At 33.2% G+C, this 27,425-nt stretch overlaps 2 protein-coding genes and 1 long non-coding RNA gene across 4 annotated transcripts; 2 read left to right on the top strand and 1 right to left on the bottom strand.

Annotated features, from left to right (window-relative positions):
• Window positions 1-2,665: 2,665 nt before the first annotated feature.
• Window positions 2,666-6,586, top strand: LOC114717130 (septum-promoting GTP-binding protein 1). Of its 2 annotated transcripts, none has more exons than XM_028902225.1 (6): window positions 2,666-3,120; window positions 3,406-3,526; window positions 3,624-3,720; window positions 4,025-4,064; window positions 4,931-5,030; window positions 6,217-6,297. In XM_028902225.1, exons 1-5 carry the CDS (start codon window positions 2,770-2,772, stop codon window positions 4,979-4,981), a joined length of 660 nt encoding a protein of 219 aa, XP_028758058.1. In that variant the 5' UTR covers window positions 2,666-2,769; the 3' UTR covers window positions 4,982-5,030; window positions 6,217-6,297. The 2 variants fall into 2 exon arrangements, with proteins under 2 accessions (XP_028758058.1, XP_028758056.1); XM_028902223.1 differs by having other exon boundaries at window positions 2,668-3,120; window positions 4,947-5,030; window positions 6,217-6,586.
• Window positions 6,587-8,020: 1,434 nt separating this feature from the next.
• On the bottom strand, window positions 8,021-13,000 carry LOC114717171 (glucose-6-phosphate/phosphate translocator 1, chloroplastic-like). Its single transcript, XM_028902267.1, has 5 exons — window positions 12,353-13,000; window positions 11,580-11,805; window positions 11,062-11,284; window positions 10,033-10,246; window positions 8,021-8,420 (listed from the first exon to the last, which is right to left on the bottom strand). The coding sequence occupies exons 1-5, from the start codon at window positions 12,857-12,859 to the stop codon at window positions 8,409-8,411; spliced, it is 1,182 nt and encodes a 393-aa protein (XP_028758100.1). The 5' UTR covers window positions 12,860-13,000; the 3' UTR covers window positions 8,021-8,408.
• Window positions 12,945-27,169, top strand: LOC114717173 (uncharacterized). The gene is made up of 3 exons (XR_003737689.1): window positions 12,945-13,025; window positions 13,360-13,362; window positions 27,158-27,169. It is a non-coding gene; the product is annotated as an uncharacterized LOC114717173 (long non-coding RNA).
• The last annotated feature ends 256 nt before the right edge of the window (window positions 27,170-27,425 follow it).

Raw genomic sequence — 27,425 nt, 5'->3', positions numbered from 1 at the left:
AGTATAAGAACCTGATAAAAAGAAAAAAAACTATAGGGACCTAATTCAAAATTGAGTAAAACTATAAGGATTTGCAGATTAATTAACCCAAAAATGTTCCATTGCTAATTTTCATTGATAGTCCTGCTAATGCTTGTTGCTAACTTTAAGGCCACGTTTGGTACGTGACGCTAGAACTGAAGGGATTGGGATTGGGATTAGGACTTTAAAATTATGTTTGGTAAGAGATAATCTTTGGAGGGATTGTTTTCATTAATTTTATTTTAAAATCAGATAGAAATTATGGAAAGACAATAATGCCCCTCCAAATATTTTAAAATAAAAGAAAAAATAACTGGTGTTCCAAGGCCAAGACGGAGACGATGAAGCAAATATTATGCTCCTTTTTCACTTTGCCTCGTCCTTATTCTCGTGACGTACATGAATCGAGTTAAAGAGATTAGCAAAATACAAAGACAGCAAAAGAAGAAACTGATTCAGATGCCTCCCTCTGTCTTCTCTACGACTGTAACTAACTGAAGACAGAGAGTTGAGAAGCGAAAACAGTAGGAAGAAGAAATGAAAATTGTACTATTTCTTAGTCTTTCGTTGATCGAGGTCGTCTCCTTTGGCTGCATCTCGGTGCTCTTCATCGTCAGATTCTTGTTTACCATTAGTGTGGGATTGGTCGATGATGGTGTGATCGACGAGGGGGGTTTCATTGGAGGAAGACGAGATGGAGGAAGGGGAGAACGATGAAGAGTGAGCAACTTTCAGAACAATGGAAGAGAAGATAAATTAGGGCAAATGTAAGAAGGTTAAACTTGTCCAAAATTTATTATAAGTTGGGATATTTTTGTCTTCAAAATTTTCAATCCCAGGTTTTAAAATGCAATACCGGGGGGAGGTGGGTTTGCCCAATCCCACGTATGTGGTAATGTGCAATCCTTGGGCTTCTTTAATACCACCTACCAAACATGCTTATTTGACTGATTCCCTATCCCAACCCTTGTCCCGTCCCTTCAGTGCTGCGTACCAAACGTGGCCTAAGAATAATTATATTGAATGGGTTAATCAAGTTAATCTAGGTAATCTCCGATCGGGCTTCCCAATTCATGGTGTAACCGAATTAGCCAAGTGATCAATTCATCAATTTTCTGTTTGGTTTTCAATATAATGCTTAAGTAAAAGAACTATAAACTTATTATTACGTTCGATTCTAATTATAAGATCTTGTTTATAGTCTATAAACGAGGTTTTATAATAAAGACTGGAGGTAATATAACTAACCTGAGTACATTGTTTCAAAGTTTCATAGAAAATTATGAAATTTTAAATTCAATTCCTCATAAAATTTAAAGTGGTTACCAACAAATCCCCCCCTCAAAAAAAAAAAAAAGCTTCCACGAGTTGAAGAGAAAAGGTCTAAAATTAGTGTTTGAATAAAATAAAAACCATAATTTCATAAGTGTTTTATGGTTAATAAAATAAATATGTAGCGGAATTTACCTCGTTTTGTGAAAAAACATTTTTTAGAAACACTTTTGAGAGTTGTCAAACTTCCCTAATTAGGTCACCATAACTCATAAAAGGCACTCTAATCTTGCACTTTCGGAGGGAAAACTACAAAACATTTTGCCATAGCCAACCCTAAACACCAAAGGTTGGTGGATCTGCGGCCAAAACTAGAGTTTGGTGGATCAAATGATGCCCCCAAAAATATGTGAACATGGGTAAAGTGTTGTACAAGTTTTTTTGAAGTGTTAGACATGTTTGTGAAATTTCTTACATGTGTTTGTTTTCTAACCAAATGGAATTTCTTATATTCAAACTTCTATTTTTCCAAGGAAAATACCGAAGGAATAACGCGGCATTTCGCGTTTACCAAAAAGGCTCACTCAGTTGACTGCCGGAAAAAAGGTTCTCTCTGTTAGCCTGCTTCAGATCCTCCAATTAGAGCTCATCATTTTCTGATAATTAGTCTTTTTTTAAATTTTTTGGCCGCTTCAGATAATTTGTCATTAGTCATGCCAGCATAATATAAACAATTTTTAATATAAAACTAAAAACTAAAAATATGTATCTTTTGGCCAAGAAAAGGCTACTAATGTGCGATCAACCCTAATATTAGTTAATTCCTGCCATACCCAACTAGTTTAGTACTGGCATATAACTTGCTTAATTTTTATTCATAAATATTCTTTACTGTTGTTCCCTCTCGGGGCTCCTCTTATTAAAATTTACATATAACATGTTCAGGACCACACAACACTGAAATAAATTACAATTGATGGAGTGTGAAACCATTTTTATGTGTTTTTTAATTGATAACGATAATATCATATTAATTTTTTTTCCAGCGACCATCTTAATTAAAGTAACACCGTGAGGGCGTGCACCCGAGTACAAGGGATTAATAACTCCTTATCTTGGAAAGAACGCACCTCAAAAGATGCTTATGCGCAGCGCATGTCCACGCTCCACAAAGTTACATTACATTCTATCTCGGCTTCTCTCGTTCCGTTTTTTACCCTACTTCTCCAAAGTACCCCTCCTATATTCATACATTGACCAAATTGCCCCTCCCTCCGTTGCGATTCAAGCAGCCGGCAATTCGGACCCTTTATTGAAATAGATATACCGGTCAACGGTCCCACTATTAAAACAGTGACCTCCTCGTCTCCGTTAGTTAATTAATTACCCAGCCCAAACATCCCTTGGAGACACAAAAACACACACCGCCCAGCTAATTAGCTATGAGAATACCAGAAGCTCTTATTCTTCTTCCTCATGGCCAAAATCATTCGCAGTACCACTGAGAGAATGACTCGTTTTTGCCGGAAAATCGTTCCGGTTAATGTCCGGTGGAGCGTCCTCGAGAAGGTATCCTTTATTGGCCGTTTCTTCCAGTTCATCTGGGATAGGATTCTAGTCTGCTCCGTCGGCAAACCGGGCCGTTACCGGAGAATACCTCTCCAGGACTATCCTTTGATGCCGGCCACGGCGACAATCAAAGTCGATGAACTGGACGGAGATCAGCCGTCCGTTACCGGCAGTGGTGGGTATGATGCTGATTCAGATTTGGTGAGCCTGAAGATCAGTTTATTGGGTGATTGCGATATTGGGAAAACTTCGTTTGTGGTGAGACTTTTTTCACTTTTTTCCTGCCTGATGATATTGTTTGGTATAATATATAATAATTTATAATCTAACTATTCACGAGTTGAAACGATCCAAGACATGATATTGAAGTCTCCGTAATCCCTACCACTTCTATTTTACGAATGAACAATGAGTTTCAATCACCTCCGGCAAAATAAACTAGTATTAGCGAATAATATATGATATTAACATTTCACTTAACATAAATCTCAAAATGTTTTTTTGTTTTGTTGAAATAATTCTTTTTTTGTTTTAATTTCTCAGATCAAGTATGTAGGGAATGAGCAGGAAAAGAGGAGTTTGCAGATGAAAGGACTAAATTTAATGGACAAGACCTTGTTTGTTCGAGGAGCTCGAATTTCTTTCAGTATATGGGATGTTGCAGGTGTGCTTTCAAAAATTCAAAATCAAACTTTACTTTCCATTTTTACTTTTTGCATTTTCGAATCAGTTCTCAGATTCTAAAACAATATACAATGCAGGTGACAAAGGATCATCAGACCAAATTCCCCTGGCTTGTAAAGATTCGGTAGCTATTCTGTTCATGTTCGATCTTACCAGTCGATCTACACTGAACAGGTAGGCCATATAATAATAAGTTCAGATTCGTTGCGGTCAATTTACATTATATAATTGAAAGCAAAAATTAAACTGATATATTACAACGAATAGTTCATGATACTTTGTTATAGAAATCTATTTGCAGTTTTAAACAATCAATCTGGTCAGTTTTTGCAGAACTACTGAAAATTTTTCGTATCGAAGGTTTTTGAATCTCCCTTTCTTTTACCGTGCTTTATGGTGCGATTTGGTGGAGAATCAATTTGTGAACTTGAACTATGAAGTTAATGATTTATGGATTGTAATTGTTTCCTTTTTGCAGTGTTGTTGGATGGTTTAGTGAGGCAAGAAAGTGGAATGAGGTAACCAAATTGAATTTTGCAAAGCTAATACTATTTTCCTGACTAATTTTGTGGATAAATAAATTAGACGACTCTTTTTCGTAAAGTTAATATCACTAAATAAAGTTTTGATCCCTCATATGGAAAAAGATTAAGGTGGTACAAAGAGCCTATCATTCATCACCGTTGTGAAATAGAAAGGATTGAGTGAGATCATTTTTTTTTTTAAAAAAAGGAATAGGATGCCTCTCCAAGCAAGCTTAAAATAAAAAAATGATCTGTGTTATTTAAGTCTACACTGTTTATTTTATATTAATTTATTTCTAGGTCACGCGTGCATAATTTGTCAATTTGAGCCCCATTAGGTTAAATATCTTGAAATACGAGTGTGGTATAGATATTTTTTCCAAAAAATATTGTACAAAGTTTGAAAAAAATTGTACCTATATATGCCTTCTTATGGATCATACATTATTATATAATTTTAGGGAACTAAAAAGAAGATTAAAGATCGACCATGAATACTAAATTTTAGTCATCTGGACTTCAGTTGTTATAAAATGGGTACGAGGGCTTGAAGTGATACAGAAATAAATAAAAAGAAGGAAAATTTAATATATAAACTCTTTATAATTTCATCTCATTTTCAATTAAGTTTTTTTAGCTCTTTTTCATCTCATTTTCAATTAAGTTATGTAGCTCTTTTTCCTTTTTGTTGAATTTGTATAGTTTCCTTAATTATAAATATTGGTTCCTATACTAATAATTGGCTAATTTGTAAGGGAAATATGATGTGGTTTTCACTCAGCAATATAATTACAACCTACATATAATAGTTGAATTGGAATTTTTGATCATTTTGTTTGAAGATTATGATGCATAAGCAGGCTTTTCTACATGCAGACAGCACTTCCTATTCTGATAGGAACAAAATTTGATGATTTTGTTAGACTCCCCCCTGACGTGCAATGGACCATTGTCACCCAGGTATGAGCGAAGGAAAAAAGTCTTCCCATTAGGCGTAATATTGTTTTTAATTTGATGTTCTTAATTTAAAATTGAAAGATAACATGTTTTTTGAAAGTGAAAGACTTTAGGTTTTTAGTACTTCATTGTTACGCACACACACAATTGGGGAAAAAAAATTTAAAAGATGAGTTAAAATGCATTTTTGTTTCATAAATATTTTTTGAAAAAAGTATGAACATCTTAAGAGAATTGTAAAACAAGTATTAGTATATTACCCATCATCTTTTAGAATTAATTTAATATTGCCCTTTTTTAAATAGTAGACATTAAGTCAGTTATTTTAAATCATGAAAAAATTTTGACCAAAAGTTAACATTATATTAAATTACTCTCTTTAGTTCAAAATATAAGTATCAAATAACTAAATTAGGCAGTTCAAAAATTTAGTTAAAATTAGTTTAAAACAATAAATATGTATAAAAAAAAAATGCAACTTATTTTTCTAAAACACTCTTAATTTATGGATAGATAAGTGGTGGAGAGAATGGGTGGAAAAAGAAATGAGAGAGAATAAGTGAAAAAAAAGAGAGAGATATATATATATAATTAATTAAGGATAGAAATGAAAAAATGCATAAAATAATTAAACAAATTCAAATTAATGTTTACAAAAAAAACCAAAGTCCCTTCATAGATCTGATACTTATATTTTGAATAAGGAGAAGTAGTTTGTAATTTTGTTTAAGTTACTCGTAAATTTATGGGATTCTCAAATTAGTTGCAATATTTGGCATGCAATGCCGTAAAATATTGCAGGGGATGAAACTAATTAAAGAGATACAAAGTGTATTCAATTAACTTTAGCTGACCACCTTGCCAAAATTTTTCACGGAATAAGTGGGAATTATCTTATCCTTGCTCACCTTCACCTCTTGTTTTAGTTACCATTAAAAAAAAGAAGTGTAGTCAATTATGGAATAATTATGATGAAGAATATATGTAGTAGTGGGTTGAAGTCTCTCTCTCGTTTTGATGGGTTCAAAGAGAAAGCCGTGTATGGAATCTTGGCACTTTGGAAATCACCCAAGTCTTTCCGTTTCCGCGTCGAGCACAAACACGGGGCCCCACATGCCTGATTAAAAGTCATAAATTAGCATTCTTCAATTACTTTTAGGCCGTAAAGTGTGATCTTTTGTGACGGCAGGCGAGGGCATATGCGAGGGCAATGAAGGCGACGCTATTTTTCTCGAGTGCAAGACACAACATTAATGTGAACAAAATCTTCAAGTTTATAATGGCCAAGCTCTTCAACTTGCCCTGGAAAGTGGAGCGAAACCTGACGCTGGGAGAGCCCATCATTGACTTCTGATTCACAATTGTGTTTGTATGTGTATACTGTATATATAGCACCGGAAGCAGCAAACAATAACCCAACATTCACTCACTTGCCTAACTCTTACTTCTGCTCATTTTTAACTCCCTTCTTTTGTGCTTGGAGAGTACTACTACTTATTATCCTAATCCAAAGCAAGCAAATATACAGATATCAACATGACACATCTTTCTTGCTCTTATATTCGTATGTCTGATGTTCTGTTCGGGGAAATAAATCATTGTTAATAATGTCAAGACAGAAAAATTCCTGATCCAAATTTTGGCTGGCAGTTATGAGCTGTGCCGCAGTCAATTTTCATCATTATTAGTGGGAGCGATATATAAATTCATGTGGATAATGAGATGAGAATGAGATTAGCCCCACAAATTTTTCGTTTTGGATGGTTCTGAAAACTTGGGGCAGAGAAAAGAAGAGTCCAAAAACCTTATCTCGGATTTCTAACTTGGGGCCTCAGCAGCGCCAAACGTTATCCACAAGCTCCTTATTCTTCAACACTTGGTTTTTATCACTCGCAATGACTTGTTTCTGTAAAGTCGAACCTCTGGAGAACGCAATACCCCATAATCTCTATTGCAGTTAGTGAGATTCGAGAGAAGATGGCTATTGCATAGAAGCTCTCCCTAGTTTCGGGAATGGCGACCCATCACTCGAGGCAGTCTCCGTGAACTGGTTCTTCCCTCTCTCTCTCTCTCTCTCTAGTATCAGATATTGTTACTGTAAACTCCCAATGGAGTGACATCAACATGCTTTCTATAAAATCTGACATGCTGGTTATAAATCAATTAGTCGTGTATTAATAGAGTGATGTCATTTTTAAAACCATCATGCAAGGGAATAGGAGTAATGCTTCCACAGAAAATGAAGACGTGAGAAATATTCAGCATACCAGTATTCTTTTTCCGCCCCACTCATGAAGTGTCAGTGAAAAAGAGGCTCCTGTGGGATGTTAGATAGCTCTTAAGAAATTTGTTAGTGGCCTTCCTAAGAAATTTGTTTTGCTCGAAAAGCCATTACCATTATGGGATCACCTCCTCCCAAGTCTCTTAGCAATCCCTTCCTGCCTGCTTCCAACTTCGCATCAAATTTAAATTTCTTCAGTTCCTGACAAATATGCGGAAAAAAGATGTCATGTTCTAACTTCTCTTTGTTGATGAAGTTTCCCAAGCCCGCCAAAATGACGCCTCATCTAACTTTAGCACCACAAAAGCCTCATTCGTAGCAGTAGCCCATTGGAAAAAAATTCTAGAACTGTGCGGCCCAATCAATAAGTTAAACAGTTGAAGAAAATATTCATATTATTCCATTTTAATTAAACCATACCCAGTTTCATCTCATCTTATGCAAAATTATATCATGAAACAACATTTACATTCCTCACCATATAATACCACACAAAATATGAACTATAATATTTTATCTGGTAGAATTAAATTAATAGATTTTATTCCACCAAAATTCATTGTTATTTCTGGCAGGTATGCAAGAGTCCTCAAAAGAGAAAGAAGTACTTGGGAACACCGGCAAAATGTTGAAGTAACGATCGTAAAGAAAGAAAATTGCGTAAGAAAACTGAACAGTGAAACAGTTGATGTATAATTGCCAACAACAGAAATAAAACGTCATAATAAACCTCGTCCCATTACCCAACTCAATCAGTCAGCCGTGGCACATAACAGCCAAATTATCGTCCTCAATTATTGAAATCTCATAACGAACAGTGTTTTGAGACATTATCCTTGGCCTACCAAGAACAGACACTTATTCTCCAAAAGCATAACTCAAATGCATCACCCAAGAAATACTAACTAATCTGTATAAAGATAATGTTTCCTCAGCAGTATTATCTTTATTATTAGTTTCCCATCATTATCTACAGTGCACAGTACCGGATCATCCTAGTTTTACCAAAATCCAGCTGTCACATCTTTCAAAATCAACTTGCTTGGACCCTGGCTGAGAAGATCAGGGTGGGTTGAACGAGGAACCTCAATTCCTCAACACTATTGCTTTGCCTGCCACACACCAAAAGGAAAGAAAAGAGAGAGAGAGTATGAGGGAAGACGAGAAATCAGAATAATAACTTTGAATGGGATTCTTATATATAGTTTATCAATATCAATTATAATGTAAGTATAAAAATTCATTAAATGTGATCTTGCTCAATAAAGATATCTAACATATTTACGTCTTTTGTGGTTAATTAGTCTTTTAGAAGCAACATCAGAAGCACTACTACAGAGGAATAACCAAAGCATATTCGCTAGTCATACAGTGTGGTCACCCTATGGCAACTACTGGACTTGGAAGGGGAATAATGGAAGCGAAAATTACAATTCAAAATTAGCGAAGCTAGCAATTCAAAGTCCTATACCTAATCAATCTTTCAGATCACCTAACCGCAGAACAACCATCCGAAGGGTAGGCAAAATATAAAATAATGCATCACCAACCACCAAATCTCCCCTAAAATTTCGTTTTCATTTGTAAAGGCAGTTTGTTATATTAAGCAATTTCTCTTTTCAATGCATACAAAATAGTACACGTACACATATAATATTTATTATGCTCATGTTATCATTTCTCAATAGTGTTTTTACTACCTCCTATTCTTAATATAAAACATAGCTAACTAATTTGAGGAGATTAAAGAAGTTAATAAATTACTTAATAACATATGATATATCTTTTTAAAATACTTGTGTGTATCATTAGTCTATACATTAATTTGTAAGTGAGTCAAATTAATTTGGAGAAAAACAATAAATAATAATATTTTAAACTAATTTAGTAACTTCCTTAATATCACTAAATTAGTTAGCCGAGTCTTATATTAAAAACCAGAGGTAATATTTTATTTTATTTTTTATCTCTAAAGACATGAGGAGTTTTTCCCCCCTTCTATGCTTGATATTCCAGGGACCAAAGGAGTCAGTTAGGTATAAGTGGATCAGGAACCGAAATGATATCCCTCTCAACACTAACACAACTGAAACGCATTTTGGAGTATCGGTTCTTGTTACTTTTATTAAAATAAAAGAGAGAAAAGTTTCAACCAATAATAATAATAATAATAATAATAATAAAAAATGAGAGGAAGAAAAGTTCAGCAATCAGCATCCTATGGTATTATCCTCAAAACAGAGCAACTTCGTATCCCTTGAAACAATCCAGGAAGCCAAGATACTCTAATTACAGGATACGGTTAGATCTTGTAGTTCTGTATGGATATCATGTGTGCAAATTAGCTAGACTCACGGAGTCAATAATCTAGAGTTCTGAGGTGGTGGACGATGATAAGATGGGTCATGTAAGGCCTAGATTCATGTAATCCTTTTGTCTTCCCCTTTTGAATCAATGGAAAACAAAAATTTCTACACCCTGAGGTACCAGCTAACCACCATACATCCAAAACTAAAATATGTCACTTTAGAGGCACCTGAGTCTTAACCTAATATCTCACGAGAGGAAGAATGGTTAGCATTTTACTGTTTCATATAAAAATTGTTTTTTCAATTTCTTATCTTTCCTTTTGGAAGTACAACTGCAACAGTTGCTATAAAACCAATTATATATATATATGTCAACCTAAAATAAAACACAAACTTGACCAGAACCAGAAAATACCTGTGAATACAAGAAGGTTCCAAAGATAGCAATAGCAGCTCCAAGGGCATTGATGGGCTGAACCGGCGTGTGGAAGATGATGATTGAGGAGACTATGACAGAAATTCGTTTCATGGTGTTCCCAACGCTAAATGTCAAGGGAGAGATCTCATCCAAAGACATGTATGATACCTGATTATACAGATGATAGAACACACTCTGAGCCGCCACCCACCTGATGTTTACAATTAACAATAAAATGAAGAAGTGAGCACTCAAAATGACAGGCAAGGGGGGGGGGGAGCAGGAATAATATATAACTCAAATCCAAGCAAATATGGCACTAATTTGCTGTTTCCTGTTCCGAATATCTACAGAACTGAAATGCAACAAGAGGAGGAGGAGACATTTAGCACAAATGAAGTGAATTAAACTGTACCTTTTACATAAACAGAATCATTTTCAAATGGTCAAAAACATTATTCAGTTCTTGTTAACATTCATAATTAACTATCGATTAAAGATTTGTTCCTCCATTCTATCTGAAGAACATATTAGCGAGACAATTACATTTTCATGCTCCTCATATAAGCTATCAGGTCTGTATATTAAGGACGACATGGTCCCCCATTTCAGACAGGAAATTATCCATCGGTCCTACAACTAACAAAAGAAACTGACTAGATAAATCCAATATAAAGAAGAGGGAGGAAAAAAACAGAACGAAGCTCAGCTTAAGTATATATACAATGAACTGACTAGATGACCTTCTAATTTGTCCATTAAGTTTATAGAAGTCATTCAAGAAGCTACCAAACATCTCTAGAAAACTTATAATTATGACAAACTGATGAAAAATTAGAAATGATCAATTACAAAAGTTGACTCGGAATGTAAAACACATAACAACTTTGCTCCAAAGGATGACCGACAAAAATATTAAAATTTGTTTGAAGCCAATAAGAAATTATGGCATCAACATTATTCCTACTGTGATATCAAACATAGTAGATAGCACATATAAACAGTCTGTAGTCATCTGGTGATTACCATACAAATTGGGGTCCAATTTGAGAGAGGGCTGTTTGCCATCCAGCTGCCCACATCTGTGGTCCCTCAACAGCAACTGCGAATGGTGCCAGAATTAAGAGAGACAATATAGACAAACAAGCATAGTAGTTCATTCCGCTAACAGACTTCCCCTTCATGCCGCGTTTTGAAAAGATGTTTCGAAACACAAATGCCAAATTCGAAATCATGGCCCCCATAAAACCTGCAGAACACAGCTCAAAGCAAATTCAGCAGGCTGAACACCAATCCTTTCAGAAAAGCAACCAAGAACAGATTCTGTCACAAGTAGCATCCTCTGATGAAATATTTATCCAAGAAACTGATTAAATAATGTGCTAGCAAACAAGGAAACATAAGATATTGTTTTAGCCGAAACAAATAGACATGAATTCTCTTTTCCTCAGCTTGACTTTGATATTCAATTTGATTCATCATGCTATGAAAGCAACAAAATGCAGGTGTCAAAAATTCCATCTGAAGAAAAGTTACTTCATTACCAGTCATGTTGAAATTGAGCTCCGTCACAGCAGCAAGTGCACACCCCCCGATGATTGGCACTAAGGACAGATAGACTGGTACTGGGAAGGACTCGCCCAGAAGAAATCTGGAGACCAGTACACTGAAAGCAGGCTCACCACTCTTGATGATGTGGGTGAATGAAACTGCAACCTTTGACATACTAACCGTTGCAGCCACATGTCCTATGGTATGAGCAACAGCAACCTATAGGAAAACCGGCAAAAATTAACTGTGCTATCCAATATCCATTAAACATATACTTGTACAAGCCTTTGAGATCTGCTCAGAATCTAATGAATACAACAAGACGAGAAAAGAGCTTTTTTTCCAGCTTAAGTGAATTACTCTTCCAACAAAAAATAAAATCATAATTAATCAACAAAACTTGTTACCAGTCTCCACCCGATCTCATGATAGAAGGAAGCGCTAGTTTTCACGTTCAGTGAATTACTCTTCAAACCGAAAAGGAAGAAGAAGGAAGAAAGAAAGAAAGAAAGAAAGAAAAAAAGAAAAATTCACGAACAAAAGTCCTGATCGGACTCCACCCAATTTAACAATTCGATCTAACTAAAGTGGAATTCACCCCCCCCCCCCAACACACATAATTCGTTCTAGAAGCATGTAGTATGGAAATCCAGGGATACATCCAAAACAGCAGGAGTTAACCTTAGCTCGGCACAAGTAATACGAACAAAAACATTGCTTTCCCATCAATTTTGCTCAGGAAACAAACAAAGCCCATCAAACCTACCGGCACCAGAGTCTTCCAAAACTCAAAATCAGTCTTTGGCGCCTCCACTATCCTCGTGGCCCAAGAAATCAACATCATAAGAGACCCACATGCGAGTGAGAGCGTTGAAGTAAGCCAGGGGTACGGATATGCATTCAGAACCTTCTTGTTATAAATATTGAAGACCACGTTCAGAGCCCACCATGTTGCGAAATATATTCCAATTTTCAACCTCTTCGCCGCCTCCGATGGCGCGCTTGCTTCAATGTTTGATCGGTCAGCCTCAAAAGCTTCGCATCTGATGGAATTTCCACGAGGATTCACTGACGGAAGATTCAGCGTTGAAATTTTCTTACTCGGAGAAGAAAGGTGCAAGGGTTTGTGCACTGAAACCAGAGATCGCTCAGCTTTTCCCTTCGGTATGCAAGGTAAAAGAAAGCTTGACTGAAAGGGATTTGACTGTTTTCTCCGAAGAACAACATCAGAACAACTGAAAGAAACACCAGGTTGTTTAAGAGAGCAAATCATCGCGAACAAGAAGGGATAATCGGAAGTGCCGACAAAAGATCACAAAATTGAGAAAAGCACGAGAGACGAATAACGGATTGCGCGTCAGAGTTACGAGACGTGCTCAGAGAAACTCTGAACACTCGTGACAAATGACAGTATCCGCGATCGGAGCTGTTGACCTAATGTCGTTCAAATCTTGAAAGGTTTAGGTAATCGAAATTACGGAAGGAAGAAACTATAAATAAGGTAAAAGAGCAAACGCAGTGGGGCAGTGAAGGAATAATGCCTATTAATACTGACTAAAGAAAGTAGAAGGTATATTTTACAGACGAAAGGCGTTTCTTTTTCAATTCACAACTTGGAGGCACAATGCTGCCATGGGTTTGGTGACGGAGGCTTACGGCCGAAGAGGGGATTGGGTAGATGCGTAGAAATCTTCAAAAGCTCTCCTTGAGATCTCAGTCCACGCAGGTCCCAAGCCTCACGTGAAAATAAATAATGGAGAACGACATTTTTAGCCTGTTAAACCGTTTCGGTCCCCATATTTTTATTGAATTTCGGATTTTGTCCCAATATGTATTTCTCATTGTGTTTCTCATCCCTCTGTTCAAAACATTGGCCCCCCAAAAGCATATGGTTCTTACGCTAATGATGTTAAATTTGCTTATGTTTGTTAGTTTGTTAAATAACAGCATTCGTAGTGGTTACAGTTGTAGCAGTTGAAAAGTCGCTGCAAATATACACATTTGCAGTGATTTTTTGACAAAACTATTGTAAAGTTATACACATTTGTAGTGGTCGTAGGGATAACTGCTGCAAATGTGTCCATTTGCAGTGGCTGCGGAACCACTGCAAATGCAAATTTGCAATGATTGTTCCTATAGCTGCTGCAAATCTATAAATTTATTTTAAATTTTTTAACAATTTTGGATAAGTCTAAAAGAAAAGAAAATTATATTAAAATATCATCTTGTTCAAAGTTACATATATATTTTTGCTGAAAAAATAAATAAAATTTTTATTACTTCATTTTTCTTCGTCATCCTTGAGAAAATAAATTAAGAGAAATTGTTAAAATAAATTCATTAGAAGAATATCAAAGAAAGTCATTAACAAAAATTGAGATTGAATAAAACGTACCTGATAAGGGGTAAGTTCTCATCTCAATTAGGAAAATAGTTCTCCAAGTAAGTTGGTTCAAACGGCTCACTCTCATAGTTGATGTGATCACTATCACCCATATCATAAAAGTCTCAAGACTTAAAATAGATGACCATATTCTAATCTTTATTTTTTCCATCCTCCACATAATAAACTTGTTGTGCCTCTGAAGCTAGTATATATGGCTCGTCATCCTCTGATTCACCAGTATAAATAAGCCTTGAGAAATTTACAGATGTGATGCCCAATTTATCAGTCATAATACCATGTGAAGTTTTGGTATTTGGCCAAGAGTACTTGGAAAGAGCTATAGTGAAACATCCATTATAATTTAATTCAATAATGTTTAGTAGTTTCCTATAATTTAATTCATAGATATGTCTATCATGATCTGTAAAATTAAAAACTATAATATGATTAAATAAATAAAAGATGCTTGAAAAATGTGAAAAAAAATTTAACATACACTATATCTGAATATGAAATCCCCTCCCTTGCCTAGCAGAATGACGAGGGACATTCCGCTCCCTCCCCACATCTTTATTAATAAAACTCTTTGCTTCCCTTAACATTGCTATAATGCTATGTCAAAATCATCTAAATTTAAATGGATATCTATTTCTTCCTCTTTATAGTATGGGGTGACAAAAGGCTCTCATCATGAACTCGATCTTGATGAGGCGTGTAATATCCTAATATTTTAATTCTTTTTTAAAAAATAAAGGTAAAATAATAATATTTTAATACCAAAAAAAAAAGAGCAACTTTTCACACTTCCGTTGAAAAATTGACTTGTGGAAAGTTGATGCATGGAAAGTTGGGAGATGTGTGGAAAAAAATGGCATTAGGAAGACTTTGGGGGAGGAGATGAAGACTCTGGGGGGAGAGGATTTAATGCCAGAGGAAAAATGGGAGCGAGTGGTTGGAGGAATGAAGAATAAAAGGGAGAGTGGACGTAAAAGATGAGGCATATGCGGAGAGAAAGAGAAAGAATTAGAGAAAGAGAGAACGAGAGAGGCATGGAGAAGTTATGGCATTTTGAAGGGTAATACAAACTTTGGAGATCATCTAGGTACACAAATATAGTTCTTTTTATCAAACTTTCTTCATGACTATTTTCTATATATTTTAGGTTTCCTAATGACAGTATTACTAAAGTGCTTAGAGAAAATTTTGAGACTTATATATGAAATAAATATAGAGTTTTGGTAAAAGATGATCATAGAAATTTAGAGGTAAATGAGTTGTTAATTTTAATCGGTTAGATTTGTCTATTTGTTGTTTTTTAGTGCTTAAATTAATTTTTCTAGTTGAAAAATATGTGATATATGATTTATATCATATTTTACCAATTAAAATTAAGTTGAATAATTTATTTGAGGTGTTTAACATATTATTAAGATTTTAATCGGTTTAGTTTTATTTATGGGGTGACTGGAGGTTTTAAAACAATTATTATAGCCAAAAAGTTTATTATTTACATATATATATGGTAGTTATACCATTAAAGTTTTGATTAGATTATTTATTTATAAATATTTGAAGTATTATTAAATTTTTGATAGTTTGATTTTGAGGTTTAAACTTAAAATGGGATTTTTAGAATTTAGAACATAATAATTTTATATTTGAAAATTGTGAAAAATCCTTTTTATTAAGGTAAATAATTTGGAGGTGGTAAATAAATAATCTGCGTTGTTAGAAATTTTAAGTTGTTTCTAAAATACTTAATAATTTTTGGGTTATGAGAGTTGTGGGAATTTAGGATAAAAATTTAATTAAATTAGAAATTTAAATAATATAGAGAAGTTTAATTAATTAATTAGTTTATATTAATATGTGGTTATATTAATTGTGTAGATTAATTATTGATTGAGCAAAGGATTGACCTTGTGGCAATCCTTAATATTACTTTGGCGAGAGGTAACCACTTTCCACTTGTTATATGTGCTAATATGTTGTTTGTGAGCATTTTGCTATTTTTGAATAATATTTGTTATTTGGAATTCGAGTAGATAAGTTATATCTTTTGAGCTATGAAAATTTGTCTTGTGGGATTTTTGGAATTGTGATTGAAAAGTTTGAGAAAATATATGATTTTATATCCTATGGATTATACTAAAAAAAGATTGAGACATTTTTATTATATTGCGAATGATTGGTTGTTATTTGGATTTTGGATTGAGTCCTATTCTACCACGTGGTAAGGCCGTCATTGGTGCACATTAGTTGGCTTCTTCCTTCGTCCCCCATAGTGAGGGATAGGCCTTTGCGGCTTCTTATTCGTCTCCCAGAGTAAGGGATAGGCCTATATGTCTTATTAATCCTCCATAATGGGGGATAGACTTATGTGGCTTGTGTGTTAGCCCCCATAGTGAGGGTTTTGATGATTAAAATTATATATCTATGTTTTTGAGAATTAATAACTGTCCCACTTGACACCTCATGAGCACGTGTTAGTATGTATGGTGAGTTGAAAAGTTGGTTACTAAGGCATTTGTCTCACCTTGTGGTTTTTACTATCTTCAGGTGATAGTTCAGGCGGTGACCCATCAGGGAAAGCTCCGGAGGCATAGTGTACTGTTATAGCTTGTATAGCCTCCCGACTTTTGTTATATATGCTGATTTGTTATTTATTGTCACATAGGGCCCATATATTCTAATGCTGTAAACTAATACTTTTAATTACTACTATCTGATATGGGGATCGTTAGAAGGCTAGAGATATTTAAGACTTCGCATATTACGCTCTTTTGATGGTGTTGACTTTTGACTAATGGGCTCCATGACTTATATTAAAATGATTTATCAATTTGTATATTTGAAAGTATAAGTTTGGTTTGGACTAATGGTTGAATGATATTTCTGGACTTTGGAAGTCCAAGGCCCAAGTTAATGATCAATGTTGCTCATAATATAAGTTTATTTCTTTTAACCATGATAACAAATTTTAAAATTTTAAGGTTTCTTCTTTTCTATCATGGTTAATGATTCAAATAAATTGTTGGATTTAATCTAAAATAGTTTTGAAAGAACAATTGGCACAAGGCGGTTGACTGTTCCACATGTGCCTTCCCATAACATCAAGACATGTCCACTAAATAAATAAATGTTAAAAACAATTAAAAAATGCTAGCAAAAAAAATAAACAATAAATATATATATATATAAATTTCATAAACGTTTATCTATAAAATGTTATATTTATATAAACATTCTGTTAACATTTAAAAAAATATATGTAACAATACAGAATAATTATCAACATTAATTCAACTATCAATATAAACTATTATATTATTAATTTCATTTTTAATTAATACGTAATATAGTAATTACTACTTCCATATCCAAATAACAAATTTACAAATAATAACAAATATTATAATTATAAGGCTACCTTGAATAAATATAAACACATTAAAAATAAATCACAACAACTTAGAATTAATTACAATCTACACTAAATTTTTTTTAAAATTATCTATGCATTTTTACTTAAACACATACTAAAAGCACTAATCTAAACAGATAAATATATTCAAATAGCAACAAATAAATTCTTACTACCTCAAAAAATTAAATAAAAAATACACTAAACATACTAACCCGAAGAGAATAAGTAAGCCCGAGAGTGAGAACAAAATTTGCCAAAAAAGCCACCCCCATCCCCCTACATGTGCCACTATTTCCATAGCGGTTCCACCAGAACCACTGCAACTTTATAGCAGTTCTGATTGAACCGCTACTAATGTGCATCGATTCTGTCAGAACCGTTGTAAAATTTCAAACACTAGCCTACTATCTTATTTCATAGTGATTTTTCCCACCTAAATCGCTACTAAAATTCACTCGCGTCATGATTTTGTAGCAATTTTAGATAAACCGTTGTTAATGCATAAAAAATCGCTGCAAATACTATCCATGAGGTCAAACTGTTACATCTTAGTAGCAATTTCATTATAACTGCTGCAAAATCTTAATTTAGCCTCGGTTATTTTGAACCACTGCAAAATAATGTTTTTTTAATGAATTCATAAGCTTTTTACTGACATCTATCTTACTAAAAAATGTTTAATTTTCATATAAAACATACCACTTCCAATTCTTAATATAAAATTTAATTAAATAATTCAAAAAAAAATTAAGCAAGTTACTAAATCATTTTAAAGTATTTATATTTATCATTTTTTCCAAACTAATTTGTCTTACTTATAAATTAATACAAAATCTTTTTTTTGTATAACTCAGATATATAATTTAATAATACATAAGTATTTTAGAGAGATCATATAACATATACTATAATTAACTAATTTAGTAGCTTTCTTAATTTATACAACTTAGTCAACTAGACTTATATTAAGAATCAAAGGTAGTACTCCTCCGGTCCTAATTATAAGACCCAATTGACTTATTTGAGGAGATTAAGGAAGTAAATTAAGTTGGTTATTTATAATAAATAAGTGTTGTTATTCCTAAAATATCCTTGCTAATTAAGTATATTGGCTAAAACTATTATTATTAGAAGGATTATCTTGGAAAAAAATGCATAAATATAAGAGAGAAAATGGATTGGGTCTTATAATTAGGACCAAATAAAAAGTCAAATTGGGTCTTATAATAAGGACCGGAGGAGTATTTGATTTTAAAAAGCTGGTGCTCCATCCTGTGTGAAAATGTTTATGGCCTTTGCTTATAATTTGATCGTATCTTTCAAAATGCAAAGAATTTTTAGAAGTCTTATTGCATTAAAAGTTATACTCGGAAATCTTTTCAATGGTAGGTTGATTTTCCAACCATATGAAAAGATGCCCTAGTCATCACAAGTCACAACGCTGGGGATTGAACCAAATGTGATCCCTCAAAAGCAAGTTTGCCAAAATGTCGAATTTGAAATATTTTGAATTAATCAATTTAATGAACAAGTACTACATAGTGAGTTACAGATTATAGGAGCCGCTATCAGAAAAATATCCATGAAGAGCCATGGGTCATGCGAGATCATTGTGTCCTGGTTCAGATCAGAGGTGGACTTCTGGTTTCAGTCCTGCCCAAAACACTCAGTAAATTGGCTGAGTCAGAATACCAAATATAACTATCCAGTGCTATGTACAACAAAGAAATTATTTGGAGAATTGGTACAACTCTAAATGTCAATACCAACTCTTTTATCACATTGGTGAAAATTCAGAGAAAACCGATAGGGGAAGTTGTTGGCATTAGTGTACGTAGAAATTGATTTGAGAAAAAGGCTTGCGCCAAGATCACTTGATTCAATGTCGAGAATGGAAGCTTGAATCTCATATGCTTCAGCTGTGTCGAAGCAAGTGTCCCAGCAACTAATGTAACTCAGAAAAGAATCGAACTCCGCCTGGGCAGTTTCCCGCCAGGCCAGTGAGGAGACTTCATGCGTATGTGGCTTCCAGATTGCCGGCATTTCTTCTGGTTTAGAAAATAATGGGGTCATATAAAAGGCTTTTTCACGTGTTTAAGATCGAAGATGGTAGAATGTATTATACAAAGAAATGCAATTTCTTATTATTGCTATGGTTTAAACGGGTATGAGAAGCCATCTCATCACAATTCAAGAACTCTAATAAGGTTGTCTTACCAAAAATCTGCAAGCTTCATCTTTTTCTCACGGTTCAGCCTTAGTCCGAAGCCAAGGAGTAAACTATCTATTTGTCGCCATCCTTACAAAATTTTGATTTTAAATACGCTTTGTGTAGTACTCATTGTGTGGTGTGCCATTGTATGATACAGTTAACCAAATAATTCTGAAAAGTTGTGTAGTTGTTACAAGTAAAATGATGATTGCTGTGTTAACAAGAAGAAGCATTTCATCTTCTTTGTTTCTAAAATTTTTTTTAGCATATCCAATGACATGATCAATTCTCTTTGGTAGAAGTTCATACTTGTAGTCTATTACATAGTGACTAAAGGCCACGGCAACCAAGCAATTGCATCTTAAACTAGTCCTGTTCAAAGTAGTACTTATTTGAGTTAGGTTCCTTTTGCAAGTTAGTTGAGGACTTGAGGTTTTGGAAAGTTAAGCTGCTGTCGTTTCATCTGTTACAGTACAGAATTTTCACGGCTTATGAAAGTTGCAAGACTTCTTCTTATAATTTAATACTTCACTTCAAGGTACCGCGAAGGGTATCTTGGTATGCCCGCTATTAGTGTTCGTGTTGCTATATTTTATTGGGAGAATTACACTGGCATCACAAAGGAAAAAAAATAATTGCCAATGACAAGCGAGCAGTTGTCATCTATCAATCTATATATCCTATAAACCTTGTAGCGATTTTCCACGTGGTGGTCTTGGGTGGTAGTTTCTCTTGCATTTCATTGGCCCTTGGTCGTTGACGTTAGCAGGTTTTTACTAAGTGGCTTTGTCCACGTAGTGCTTTGATTGGTTAGCTTTATTTTTTCTGTCCAAGTATGTGATAGGCTTTTGGTTTCTCATGGATTGATTTTTGCCTCTCCACATCTACTATCCATTTGCTTCTGATGATTATCAGTGCATGAATAATGGTCTGTTCCCATTTAATGACAGCGTTTGCGTTTCCTTCCGCATTTTATGGGTGGATTTTCTTATAAATATGGCGAGGTTGGTGGGGTTTTGCAATGTTGTTTTTTTCCTACTTCTTTGGCTGTCCTTGAAGATTTATTTGTCCACAATGAGATCCAGTCAATGTACAAAAAATCAGACCGGACTGGTCAATTTAGACCAAAAACCGATGAACTGGCCTTTGATCCGGTCTGATTTAGCATGTGAACTGGCCTCCTATCATCCTAGAAAAAATTGGGATGAACCGGAAAAAACCAATAAAAACCTAGTAACCCACTGGTTCATGCGAGTTGGCCGGTTCTTTCTTTTTTTTTTTAACAAAAAAAACTTCTTTCCTGCTCACTGTTTGCTGGAGAAGCCATGGAAGATGCTCGTGCTCTACCTCTGCTCGTCGAAGACAAGGAAGAAGAAATTTAATGAGTGACTGATGTGTGTTCAAAGAGAAACGAAGCTGTGATGGACTGATGCAAACTGAAGGAGAAAAGAGAGTCTGCACTCTGCACGTTCAAGGAGGAAAGATGAAAGAGGAAAGCATCTGTGCATGCCTCGCGATGCGTGCGTGTTAGGGAGAGGAGAAAAGGTCAAAATGCAGAATGCTAGTGATCACATGGGAGAAAGAATAAAAATGAGGAAAGAAAGAAAAAAGGGAGTCAAAAAAAGAAATACAAAGAGGAGAGAATTTATTGGGTCATCGGGAGGAGAAAGAGGAAAATAAAAGAGAAAAAAATGAATATGTGTAAATACTTTACAATATGAGTAATTATTTAAAAATTAAATATTATTTATTATAATTAAAATATGAATATTTTAACTTATTTTAAATAAATTACAATATTTTAATATAACCTGTTTGATTCCGAGTTGATCTCGATCTGACCTGTTAACCTTTAAATTATTATCTCAACTGGTTCAGTGTCTGGTCTGATTTTTTATTCCTTAGTTCTGGTTGTCATGATGAACCTTTCTAGGTTGGAATCATCACTTCATAGCTAGCCTCATTGACACTTCTCTGCAACTTCCTTTCACCCCATGAACCTTCCTGTCCTGATCGAGGCAAATGAAGAAAGAAGGAGAATATTGGCCGCTTTCACTTAGGGACAGGGCAAGCGTTTGGTAAGCTTTGTTCTCTGATCATGATGAGGAGCTGAACAAAGCGGTAGATCTGTTTCCGACCTAATAATGTTAAATAAACACAGCTCTTTGTTATTCCCTTATTTCTTTTGTTTATATGCCACACTCAGAAATCCCTATTTACATCTCTCTTTATAGAAATGCTTTGTTTTACGCTCCGGGTGTAATTCTATTTAGAGTCTTTTTATTTCTTGATTATTTAACAAAATAGATGTTTTTATAAATATTTTTCTGCCACAGCCATAGCTTCTGTCGAAGTATCTCCACTAAACCCAATTGAATGAGAACCTATCAATTATATCACGCAAAAGGTTTGAGCTCTTGGCAGTGAAATGCCTAGACTATCGGATTGAGAAAAGTCTCAATATGCTGTGTCTTCGCCCAGATTTCTCCTGGGGATGAAGATGCTAAAAAAAAACCAAGATTGATTTGATGGTGATTACCCAAATTTCTTGAGAACGCCACCAATACTGGAGATTACTACGCCGGCCCAACATGCATTGACTAATGTAAACCTTTTTTTTTTTTTTACTTTAACTGCTTCTTTGTGTAATGGAAAGTTTTTTACATAAGAGGGCAATAGACTGATGCGAATAATAATAGAATTTTGAATTAGATTGCTATTGATCGGTGTTCCTTATTACGGTTCTAATTAGGTCTAGGTATGGATGCTTTTAGGAGAGAAAAAAATAATTGCTATATGATTTTTGTTTGATGACAAACATTTTTTTTATTAAGTTATTGAAAACATTATCTGTGTATCATTCAATAAATTGAAAGTTTAAATGCAATTAAAACATGTTAGCACCTTATTTTTGTTTATGTATGAAGTCATCACCCACCTCTTTATTTCAAATTTTACATTGCATGATGCCTAAGCAATTGAATTATATTATCAGTTTTTTAAGAAAAACAATGGAGAATATTATTCCAATGTTACTTTCGAACTATGCATTACAAGACTAAATGGCATTGTAATACGTTGACACTTAGCATATATGCATTATTTCCCTATACGCGAGTAAATTTATTGGAAATCAACAAATTGCCATACTTTTGACAAATTTACAATTGATGACGGAAGGGAGAGGGGAAAAAAAAAAAGAGAACTATATAGTTTAGATTTTTATGTTTGTAGAGTTTTTTCACTCATTCTTTTATTAGTTTTGACTACTTTGAGCTGCAACCAATTTTTCGTTTTATATGAGCACTTTTCATAATGTTTTTGCTCTGTTAAAATTGCATAACCAAAGATTTTAAGTTTTGTATAAAACAAAAAGAAGGATGTCCATAAAATGTGTTATTAGAAAATCTAAAGATAAGTTACATTTAGAGTGAGAATTAACTATAAGGGGGAAAAAAAATATTTTGGTCCCTACAATTTTCACTCATTTATAACTTAGTCCTTATAGTTTATCTCAGTGCAACTTAATCCTATAGTTTTGACTCAATTGTAACTCAATCCCTAAAATTTGACTCACTACAACTTGGTTCCTATACTTTTAACTATTTTATAATTTAATCTATCTTTTTATTAGATATATAATTTTATTTTTTAAAAACACAAAGACTAAATTATAAAATAGATAAAACTATAGGGATCAAGTTGTAATGAATCAAACTTCAGGAACTTAATTACAATCGAATCAAAACTATAAGAACTGAGTTGCATCGAGTCAAAGTATAGGGATTGAGTTGTAAATGTGTGAAAACTATAAGCACCAAAAGATTAATTTTCCTGAGTTAATAACAGTTAGATTCTCAACAAAGTTTTTTTTAATGAGTTGTAAATATTAATTTAGACAATTGCAAATTAAAAATTTTAATTGCAAATGAGACATTTAAGTTTCAAATGTAATGCTTAGTTGGTAATCCAGATACTTGACTGCAATTATTTGAATCAAATCTAGAACTCATTTTTGAGAAAAAATTTTCAAAGAGCCAACTGTTATTGGTTTGTTCTTTTGAAATACAAATGTTGTTTTCCCATTATTTTACATGTACTAACTTCTATTCTTAATATAAAAATTAGTTTAACTTTTAATTCAGTCTTAAATATAAGACCACAATTCATTTTGTCTCCAATATTTACTCATTTTTCTCAAGTAATTCTTATAATACTTATATATGTTAAGGAGTTACTATTAATTTGTAATTCAAACACACATGATTAATAAGGGCATTTTAAAGAAGGCAATATCTATTTACAACAAATACTAACTTCCTTAATCTTTTCAAAGTGATAAAATAGGTTTTATATTAAAGACCACAGGTAGCATTAGAGACTCCATTTTATCCCAAAAAAATATATGGTTGTTGAAGTTTACTCTGCAATGCTTGATTGAATTGCATCTTATTATTTAAATTTGCCGCCGCCACCAACTTCGTTCAAGTATACCTACAAATACAATGATTAGATTTGGCTTTACCAAATATGTTAATTACAAGTGTACAAAATGGAGCTCCATAAATTTATGAGGGTATGAATGTAGAGCACAGAAGGAGTCTCTAGATGGAGAAATCACAGGATCAGTCTTGAAAGGCATTCGTCAAGTTCATAAAATCGGGAGAATTCTTATGAAGTTCCAAGTAAAAAATTTAATTATTAAAAATTTTTAATAATAACAGAACAGCTTATAATGATAAGTTTCATGATAATAAACTAGACATCATACCTCATGCATTACACGGACCTACTAACCACTAATGGTTTAATTACTAAGATTTGAATTTATTTTGGCATTTGTTGAAATACTTGATCTCATGGTAATTAACGCATTATAGTTATAAATAAATAGATATTTTACAGTAGATTCCAATACCAGATTAACACTAAAACAGCAATAATTTTTTGAACAAAGAAGAGAATGTCGCATCATAAATTAATTTTGTGAAGAAGTTAAATGATAAAGTGAATGAACGAGGATTTCATATACCAAAAAAGATAATGATCAACGGTTCTAGCGATGGATTTTAGTCCACTTTGAAATATAATGCAATGATTTCATAGATTAACCTTTTTTCCGTGTGTTGCACAAATAGTCCAATGTATTTAAAATACCTTCTAACTTGTGAGCAGGATCAAAAAAGATAAGAAGTTAATTGCATGAGTTGATGTTGCATTTGGTGGTGCCCTGTTGATAGCAGAACATTGCTGGTGTATGTTCCACTTGAAAATAGCTAAGAGCTATTTTTGGATGCTTCTAATTGAAGTGCACATCAAATCTCATGCGTTGCATGTGCTGAATCTTTGTATAATTATCAATGATGTTCTGCATTTTTTTGGTTCTTAGAATGAGGCATAATCTTGCATTACGTAATTGTTGAAAACTGATAATATATTAGTATTCAATGGGGAGTAAATTTTGGTGCAAAAGGTCATACATTATGCCTGGAAAAAAAAACACGATAAGGTTGGATATTTGGATATGCTCACCGTTGTGACTTGTGAGATGATAAAAGGGATGGAAGCAAAATTCTAATCGGAAAATTAAAGCACTAGAGAGATACGGATACCAACATCTAATAAATCGCCATGGATAAAAACACTTAACTTTTTAATCCTATGATAAATCGTGATAATTGCTCAATTTCTGAACCACACTTAAATTTGATTATGAATAAAAAATAATATATCGTGAATCGTATCACCGCTAAAAGTCTGAGGCTGAATGAAAACCTCAAAGATTTTCAGTAGCGCCACTAATAGTCACTATTGAAAGTCAACTTTCAACAATGACCTTAGAAAATCACTGCTGAAGGTTAAACTTTCAACAACGCCTTTCTAACATTACCGTTAAAAGTATAATATGATAATATCTATTTTATTTTATAATAATAATCAGAAAATTCAATCTAGTTTAGCGGTAAGAAAATTGGATATAAACGAAAGTGGTCATGAGTTCGAACCCTGAAGAAGACACATTTAAGTTGAAAATATTTAAACGATGACATGGCGTCATTAAAGCCATTTTTCTTCAGCATCACTTTCAATGACAATAAAAAAGTCACTGCTCAAAGTTACTTTTGGCAGCAACAACTAAGGGCCTTTTGGAGGCAACAAAAGTCGATGCTAAAAGTGTCTTTTAATAGCACTAAAACTTTTTATTCACGGTCACTACGGCAATGATTTTTCATGTCACTGCTGAAAATAATATTGTTGCTGAAATTCAATTTTTTTTTTGTAGTGACGCTTTTTTAGATAAACTTAATCATTAAAATTACATATTAACCTATATGTAATAATGAAAATGAGACTAGTCTCGTCAATAGGGCATTGAGCCAAATAGAGATAATTTCCTTACAATCATCTAATTTGGTAAGGAATGAAAATGTAAAAATATAATTAAGTAATATGACGTACTCAAAAGGTGGAAACCGAGATGGATGTGAGGCAAAAGAAATCACATCATTGTGGATTGATGTTCTAGAAGATCTTTCGATAAATAAGGTTCTTGGCTTATTTAAAGTTTAAACATTGAGTGACTTGAGTCCATTATAATTATGTGAATAAGATAAATATAACAAAAATCATACTATATATTCAGTGACTACTTATAAAGAGTGAGTTACAAGTTATTGTGGCTTTTTTTTTTTTAATTTTATTATATTTGAATATTTATCATCATCAAAGATGAAAAGTTAGGCAAAGCACATGTGCTTGTCTTAATTTGTCTTTTTTTCCTTTGCGGATCAGATACTATCAACACTTAAATATTCACACACTTTAAGAGATAAAATAACTAACCGACTGCGAATCAAATACACCCTGAGAATCTGCACCTTTTTGAAAACAGGAATGTTCGTGCATGTTTTTCATTATTGAAACTTTGAATTTGAATGATGATAAGAGTGCAAATTAACAGTAAAATAATAATAATATTTTTTTGTCTTATTTATAAGATAGAGAGTAAAACTTTTCTTAATCTTATTTATAAGTCATTTTATTAAATTTTTAGTATGAGTGAATTATTTTGTCTTTCATTTATTACAATTTATATAGTTATTTTTTTAAAGATGTATATATATTAAATAGGGATTAAATTTGTAAAGTTGTTATATTTTAATAGAAATTTAATGTAATTTAAATTTTTTTTGTTCTATGTGAAATATGCTGGAAGTGCCTTACAAATAAAACCAAAAAAGTATTTTCTTATTCCCTATCTCTAATCTATAATCTATAAATCTATAATATGTAAATGCGTCAAGCATGCGAATGGTTAATTGATTTTCACAGATACCAAGGGGATATTTGGTATTAGATAAAAGTACTTTTGAAAAATATTTTTTGTAAATCGAGATAAACTCATTCATATATTTATTTCGTACACTATAAAATCGCTTTTAAAATTATTGTTTGCTTTCCATCAAAACACCCCAAGCGATATTGTGCACCTCTTAATGACCACCAATAACAGTTAGCTCTTTGAAAAAATTTTCTGAAAAATGAGTTCTAGATTTGATTCAAATGATTGCAGTCAAATATCCAGGTTACAAACTAAGCATTACATTTGAAACTTAAATGTCTCATTTGCAATTAAAATTTTTAATTTGCAATTGTCCAAATTAATATTTACAACTCATTAAAAAAAAATTTGTTGAGAATCTAACTGTTATTAATTCAAGAAAAAATTAATCTTTTGGTTTTTATAGTTTTGATATGTTTGTAACTCAGCCCCGTACAACTCAATTCTTATAGTTTTGACTCGATTGTAATTC

This window comes from Neltuma alba, unplaced genomic scaffold (genome assembly GCF_004799145.2).
Source record: "Neltuma alba isolate B1F8T4 unplaced genomic scaffold, ASM479914v2 tig00011709_pilon, whole genome shotgun sequence".
NCBI lineage: Eukaryota > Viridiplantae > Streptophyta > Magnoliopsida > Fabales > Fabaceae > Neltuma > Neltuma alba.
This window is presented reverse-complemented; position numbering and strand designations above follow the sequence as displayed.